The sequence below is a fragment of the Cydia splendana genome, chromosome 15, assembly GCF_910591565.1.
Source record: "Cydia splendana chromosome 15, ilCydSple1.2, whole genome shotgun sequence".
Classification (NCBI taxonomy): Eukaryota; Metazoa; Arthropoda; class Insecta; order Lepidoptera; family Tortricidae; genus Cydia; species Cydia splendana.
In genome coordinates this window covers 13,737,937-13,745,943 of record NC_085974.1, presented here as the reverse complement: position 1 = coordinate 13,745,943, position 8,007 = coordinate 13,737,937, and the positions used below count along the sequence as shown (strand labels likewise).

Here is an 8,007-nt window from a genome sequence, read left to right as displayed (position 1 = left end):
AGTACCACAGGGTTCCGTATGCGGCCCCGTGTGTTACTTAATGCATGTAAATAGCTTATGTGGAGTTCTGCGAAACTGTTCCGCACACATGTTTGCTGACGACCTATGCACCCTACGCGCAGGAACCAATATGATAGAAACTTGTCGTCTAGTCCAAGAAGACATAGACTCAGTAGTAAAGTGGTCACATGACAATGGCATTATATTGAATTCAGATAAAACTAAGCTCCTAATTATACAATCGCCATATCTAAGACCAACAGAAATGCCACTCCCTATGTATACCCATAGCTTTACTTGCCTTCATAATAACTTACACGATTGCCATTGTAGACCAATAGAAAAAGTTGATTGTGTTACATATTTAGGTGTTAAAGTAGATTCCGCATTTTCTTGGCAACAACATATAAATTATATCTGTAGCAAACTTAGAATTTTATTAGGTAAATTTTACCACCTTAGCTTTAAAGTACCAATTAATGTATTAAAGTGCTTATACTTTGCAATAGTTGATTCCGTGTTAAGCTATGCCCTTGATTGCTATGGTCTCACTTTTAAATCGTATATAGATAAAGTAGAAGTGCTACAAATTAGATTCTTAAAGTTACTCGTCAATAAAAAAACTAGAAACAGTTGTAAAGGTAATTATAATAAACTATTTAAAATTTGTAACATACTCCCGGTCAGCTTAAAACACAAATACCTCTTAGCAATTAACAACCACAGCAATAAGGAGCATATCTCGACACGAGTAGAACATAAACATAATACAAGATCAGCGGCTGTGCGAAAATATGAAATACCCCGCGTCACCAATTATTACGGAGACCAAACTCTAAAAAAAAGGTTGCCATATCTTTTAGGCCCCATTCGCACGACAGCTTAAAAAGCGTTGCGTTAAAACCCGACGTTGGCGCTTTTTTACCGTTTCCAATATTTGTGTTCATACGAACGCTTAAAAATCACTTGTGAGTCGTACTATCACGTACGCATCTCAGCAAAGCCATACTTTATTTGCTATTACGACGTATTATTTGAATATAGCTTGAATATTTCAGGAATTTGTAAGCATAAGTTGACATTTTTAAGGTGAAACTAATAATAATCTTGACGATTGACACCAAAAATTGACACTTGACAGCCAACTGACAGCAGCGCCGGCGCTTTTTTAACGCTTGTGAGAACAGATACACGGAGATCCGTATGCTCTATTCAATTTGACGCCAACGCTCAACGCCGAAAATCGAACAGTGCTCGATAAAAAAGCGCCGCGCTTAAAAACCGCCTTCGTGTGAATACATACATGGTTATCCATTTGCGTCATTCAAACGCTTTTTTAACGCGCGTTGAAAAAGCTGCCGTGCGAACGGGGCCTTAAACAGTCTTCCAGAAAATATCAGGCTCGAGCCCAATAAAACTAAATTTAAAACAGCAATCAAGCAGCACCTATTAAAAATGCTTGGGTGACAATTGTATGCCTGTGCCTGCAAATGTCACCCAAGTAAAGTAAGGTATATCTGATTATATTAGTTAAGTGTATGATGTTAGTTTTTATAATATTTTACATTGATTACGTATGTAAGTAATTACATAAGAGACTCGCACCTGCAGACAAACTGTGTAAACAGTTTTGCAGGGAACTGAATTAGATCGTAAGGTTATTTCTTGTATTAATAATAGTAATAAAAAAAAAATGGATGTTTTAATTTTAACTTTAAGTTTGCAAATTGTGTAAAGATAGGAATATTTTTTATGTCAATAAATAGATAAATATTTAAGTTAATGAAGTTATTAAGTCTCAGATTTCCAGAATATTTGGTATATTGTTAATAAAATAATATTATATTTTTTGTTTATGAACGTACTTTAAGTGAATTTTTCTAATGAATTTGTAAATCTATTATTAGCCGGTTTAGACTCTCGTCTCGCGGCTCGGCTCGCGGCGCGTCTCGTGGCTCGCCTCGAATGGCCTTGAGCGCATAAGCCCGTCGAGCTAATGATTACACTCTCGCCCAGTGTTGCCAGATCTACTGATTAAGCAGTAGATCTATCTGATTTTAAAAATATCTACTGATCTACTGCTTTTTGCTGCTGAGCTACTGATTTTTCGAAAACGAATGATTATTCATCGTGACCGGATCATCTAGTTACTTTATACCGTCGTATCGTGTCGTTTAGCCTTTATGACATACGAAGTTTTCTGAAACCGCGGTTATTATTTATTTATAGTGTGATTAGGCTTCATTTTACTCTATCTGTGGTAGGTAGGTAGGTTGGTAATATTGGTCGGCGTCGTCGCCACTAGAGTCTGGCTAGCCAAATTTTGTTGACAGATATTTCCTTGTTGCATCACCAATTGTCTATGCTTTTAAAAAAAGTTAAAAGTCTGTTGTCAATTTATGTCATTCATTCAAATTGTTCGCGGTATATAAGGCGTTTATTTTAAATAATACTTAAATAATATTAATAATAACTATACCGAGTGAGGTCCGCAACCTATTATTTAAGCTCGTAAACAATTACGACAATGTGCGAAACGACGTGAAGCGTTTTATAACGAAAAACTGCAATGTTTACAAGTCGGAAACAATTTAGTAGGTTGGTGCTCTATTAATATTTTGATACTTTAAGTGCTAGTTCTAAACTTCTAACATTTCCCTATAACTTTGATTAATTATGTGAATTTATTAATACCTGAATCTCATAAACAGGAAAAGTGTGTAAAAAAACGGATAAACTAGAAGTTCTGTAAAATATCAATAAAATCAAAACATTGGAACGTAATCATATGTGTTTGTCGTTGACTATACTTTACATAGTGGTAGAAATTAATGTGAGCTGACTTTGAGTGCAGTCAACGTATATTTAACTTATTTCCTTAGGTACCTTACGTGTGCACAGAAAATCAAAAATATTTTCTAGTATCAAAACTATAATTCCTACTACACACAGTGTGACCGGCCCAAGATTTTTTGAATTTCCCGCCATAACTTTGGGTAATATTTCAGTAGCCAGACTCTATAGCCTGGCAAATGAATTGTATAGTAATAGTAGAAAAAAAACTTCGGACATACAGGAGGAGGCACCCTGGTGTATCCTTTTCGCTGATGATATTGTGCTTGTGGGTGAAGACGGACTCGAGGTACAGAGCAGACTTGAGAAATGGCGGCGAAAACTGGAGAATTTTGGCCTGAAGATGAGTAGATCTAAAACTGAACATATGTTCTGCGATTTCGGCAGTCTCTCCAGTTTCACTGCCATGGAACTCGATGGCGTTACGTTGCCTGTCTGCTCCGACTTCAAGTACCTCGGTTCGCTGGTACAGTGCGTCTACGTGTAGTATTGACCGTGACGTAAAAAACCGGATTAGCACAGGTCACTGGAACCATTTGTGACGCTCGTATGCCTCTTCGATTGAAGGGTAAAATTTATAAAACCATCATAAGACCTGTCGTCATGTATGGATCAGAGTGTTGGGCCCTAAAGATGACGGATGAGAAAAGATTGCATGTAGCGGAAATGAGAATGTTAAGATGGATGTGTGGTATGACAAGAATGGATAGGATAAGGAATGAGTATATAAGAGGAAGCCTGAAAGTTGCACCCATAGTAGAAAAAGTAAGAGCGAATCGCCTAGCGTGTTACGGGCATGTGATGCGGAGGGATGAAAGTCATGTGACGAGAAAGGTATTACGAATGAATGTGGAGGGAATTAACGGGAGAGGAAAACCGAGGAAAAGGTGGATGGACAGTGTGAGAGATGATAATGAAACGAACGCAAGTGAATGAGATGACGGGCGAGAGAGAGGAATGCAAGAAAAAACATGCTGCGCCGACGCCAAATGAATGGGATAAGGGCAAGCGAATGATGAGTAGAAAAAAAAACTTGTGCTCATTTATTAATTATGATAACAGAAGTAAGAGACAGAATGATACTCTTCATTTTACTGTTACTGACAATTTGATTTGCCAGCTATACTCAATTATTCAATCACACCCAGTTTGTCAGCAGAAAAAGGACAAAAATACAAATTTTCTATGGGAGGTTGGTGTCAGGTCAGAGCATAAAATATTTTTTTTTTTTTCAATTTTACCTATTGCAGACATCACTTTTTAAATCTACTGCTTTTTTCCCCTATCTACTGCTAAAACGATTTTTTTTCTACTGAATCTTTCAGATTTCATCTGGCAACACTGCTCTCGCCTCGGGGCTCGGCTCGAGGCTCGTCTCATGGCTCGTAAGCTCGTCGAGCTAATATATTTTAAACACTAACGGCACGGCATAAGGTTTTTAATCGAATGACAAGCCGAACGCGAGTGTGAACGCAAGCCCTTTGACTCGTGCCCAAAAAACCGCTCCTCCACGCGAGCCAGGCGAGCAAAGGCGAGCGCCAGCCGAGCCACGAGACGAGCCGCGAGCCCACCGCTTACACTCGCGTCTCGTGGCGCGGCTCGCGGCTCGTCTCGTGGCTCGCGCGAGAGTCTAAACCGGCTATATTATTTTAATCATGAATCTAGTATAAACTGGATTGGGCATGAGTGGTGGGGATAACTGACAGAACGGGATAGTCTTACGGTGCTTACGTATCTTTCAGTAGGAGTAGCAGAGAAAGCGCTATTATTGTTTGTCCTTATCACAGTCTCACAAATTTTTTGTTCCCCACCGATGATTGATTGATTTTAATCAATTGTTTTTCTGATTCTTATTTACATAAAAATATAAAATCAAGTCAGTTTTTTATCAAATAAAAGTGATAATTAGACAGGCATTTGATATATTCGCCATAAACTTTAGACTTCTTGCAACTTGGAAGCTAAATTGGGTCGTAAAATATTGCTTTAAAATGTCACAGTGACAGTAGTGACACTGACTGTGACGTTTCTTTCTTAGCCCTTAGGAAACGAAATAGTTTACGGGAGGTTTACGCACGTGGATTTCTATAAAAAAAGAAATATTAAATAATTAGAAATAAATTTACTCGTTTATCAGTATGACTCGATTTGCTCGAGCTAAAGGCTCTAAAGCCTCGAACGAAAGGGCCCCTGAAGACAGTACACCATGGGAAGTAATGAAAGAACAACTTATGCAGTCCAAAAAAGAAAAAGAGGAAGCAAGCAAAAGACAAGAGGTATTTATTTCGTAATAAAATTTAATTTTATATTCTACCATTGAGTTATGATCACAGATTTTAAAACAAAAGTTGTCATTTCTGTGGACAATAGTTTACAGTATTTGTGCATACTGTGCATATAATATAAGAAATGAATTTACCAGTACCACACAGGTCAAAAGAAAAGGGAGTACCCCTTTATACGGATAAGGGTACAATCAGTAAATTAAAGATTTTTATTACTTCAGACACCTCCACAGGAGGAACCTCATTGCTGTGTATTATCATTATCATCGAAACAACTTCTATAACTTGACATACATATAATTAATTATATAAACAAAACCCGCAGAGACCCCCACTCGGCGGGGGTAAGCTATTTGCCTTATAATATGACATAAGACATGTCTAATTATAAGGTAAATGGCTCACCCCCGCCGAGCTCTGTATATAAATAATGTTTGTGAATATTTTCAGGCAGAAAATCAACGTATCACAAATTACGAAAACTTTCTGAAGGAACAGAAAGTGTCCAAGCGAAAAGCCACTTGGTGTGATTTTCCTGAAGAAGTTCCCAAAAAACGGCTTTTACCTCTAAAGCAGCCTGCAGAAAATAACCAGCAAGAAAAAAACATTAAGGGTCAAGTCAATGGGTCTGTTGAGAGTACAACTCAAGAAAAGACTAAGAAGAAGAAGAAGAACAAGAATAAAATGACCACAGATGAACCAGAACCTTCTCATATTAATGTAGTAAATGGGTCTGCTGAAGTTAACACACCGCAAGAAAAGAGTAAAAAGAAGAAGAAGAATAAAAATAAAAATACTTCAGAGACACTAGAACCTTCTCATATTAAAGAAGTAAATGGATGTGCTGAAGCTACTATACCGCAAGAAAAGAGTAAAAAGAAGAAGAAAAATAAATTAACAGAGACCTCACCAATAGAGGCAAATCAGAGTGATGTTGCACCTCCTGAAACGGCAGCACTACCAACTGAAAAGAAACAGAAGAAAAAGAATAAAAAGAAACAAAAGGGTAATAGCAATGGGAATGTCCTACAAACAGAGGCTCCTAACACTACTGAACATAAATCCTCTCCAAATAAGGGTAATCCACAGCCTAAACAAACTGATAATAATATGAAAAAGAAGACTAAACTGGTTAATGGCAAACCTGTTAGACGAAAGGAAATCAATGACAAGAGTTTTCAACTGATAATAAACACTAAAGAAGTTGAACTGGTTAGGTTTGATGGTTTCCCAATAATGAAAAAAGATGCTGAGCGTCTTACGGAACTGAGGAAAAGTATGATTCAGAAAGGTATTCCTAAGAGCGAGGTACAGAGGACCATGAAGTTGGAAAGAAGGAGAGCTGAGAAGGCTCTAGCAAGGTTGAAGAGAGACGTATGTTACAACTGCAGGAAAGGAGGACACAATCTCTCGGACTGCCCTGAACTAAAGTCAAAGATACCGGGAGTAGATGCAGCAGAAGGAATTTGCTTCAAGTGTGGCTCAACAGAGCACAGGCAGTTTGAGTGCAAGGTTCAGAGGGACAATGAGTTTAGATTTGCTACTTGTTTCATTTGTAGGGAACAGGTGAGTCTATTCAACAACCTAATTTTAAATTAATATTTTGAACCAATGTAACCCTATAATGAACAGAACTGAAAAATTTAATGTTAAATGATATGAAATGGCAAAATATATGTCCTTTTTATCAGTCTACTCATAGATTTTTTTCTAACCTAAAATCGAATCTTATAAACTTATTGAAATCAAATATTTTATTCAGTGTTGAGTTTAGGTTACATAGTAGGTTTTGCAGTTCAAGTAGCTTATAATCTTATTAGCAAAAACCTACCTTGTTGATATGCACATATTAGGCATAAAGACTTATAAACATTCTTTCATTTTTATTTTCTTGTTTTTCAGGGTCACTTAGCCAGGCAGTGCCCAGACAACCCCAAAGGTTTATACCCAAATGGTGGATCATGCAAACTGTGTGGAGACGTCACTCACTTGAGGAAGGATTGTCCTACAGTAAGTATACACTTTTGCTTAATCTCTGCAAATATATACCTAATACTCCTAATAGGTATGACCTAGATAGTATGTGTGATTCCTGGTGTTTACAAAAAGAGTTACAGTATCCAGGAAGGTATAGTTCCAAGACTACTGAATTTGAATTAACTCAACTAACAATATTATTAATTTTTTTACTTTTAAAAACCCAAAATTTTGTCATGAGCATTTGCAAATGTTTGATGTCTCTATCATAACATTATTCATTTGATTATTAATTTGATTATTCATACTAAATTACTAATTTGATTTTATCTTGGCCAAATCCAGTTTTATCAAATTTGATACATTTAGCCTAGGATCTTTATAAGAGAGTTTCATGGTAATCTTATATGTTATTTGTGTCTGTAACAATGTTCTCCTTTTTACTTACAGACGCAAGGCCAAAGGGAAGAGACATCCCTGAAACTAGGCACTCTGGAGAGTGCAGACAACATAGAAGACATAGGCCATCAGGTAAAAGTTACGAATTCTACTGAATCTGCGAAAAAGCAACCTAAGAAGATTAAATTTTAATGTTATTGTTGGTCACTTTTAATGTAAAATAAAAAATACTGATAATGTTTATAAACATTTAATTTGTACCCAACATAATACAATAATATGCCATAACTAGGGACATATACAATACAATATTCTACTCTAATCACATAGTCTTTTGTAATAGTACCTATATATTTTGTTATTATTTTGAAAGATAAATATATGTAATTAACAAAAATTTTGAACTTTTAGTAAAATTTCTATTAACATTCAAAATACCTTTGCTAAATGTTTTCCAAGAGATCATAAAGTAAATATTTGTCTTTTTAGGATA

General features: G+C 36.4%; 1 protein-coding gene across 1 annotated transcript; it reads left to right on the top strand.

The window, feature by feature from the left end:
* Positions 1 to 4,907: 4,907 nt before the first annotated feature.
* On the top strand, positions 4,908 to 7,769 carry LOC134797705 (uncharacterized). Its single transcript, XM_063770054.1, has 4 exons — positions 4,908 to 5,129; positions 5,589 to 6,704; positions 7,041 to 7,148; positions 7,566 to 7,769. The coding sequence occupies exons 1-4, from the start codon at positions 4,992 to 4,994 to the stop codon at positions 7,704 to 7,706; spliced, it is 1,503 nt and encodes a 500-aa protein (XP_063626124.1). The 5' UTR covers positions 4,908 to 4,991; the 3' UTR covers positions 7,707 to 7,769.
* The last annotated feature ends 238 nt before the right edge of the window (positions 7,770 to 8,007 follow it).

Coding starts and splice junctions, on each gene's coding strand:
- LOC134797705 (XM_063770054.1), top strand. CDS start 4,992: ATGACTCGATTTGCTCGAGCTAAAGGCTCTAAAGCCTCGAACGAAAGG. Junction 6,705..7,040: donor GTTTCATTTGTAGGGAACAG/GTGAGTCTATTC, acceptor CTTGTTTTTCAG/GGTCACTTAGCCAGGCAGTG. Junction 7,149..7,565: donor TGAGGAAGGATTGTCCTACA/GTAAGTATACAC, acceptor TTTTACTTACAG/ACGCAAGGCCAAAGGGAAGA.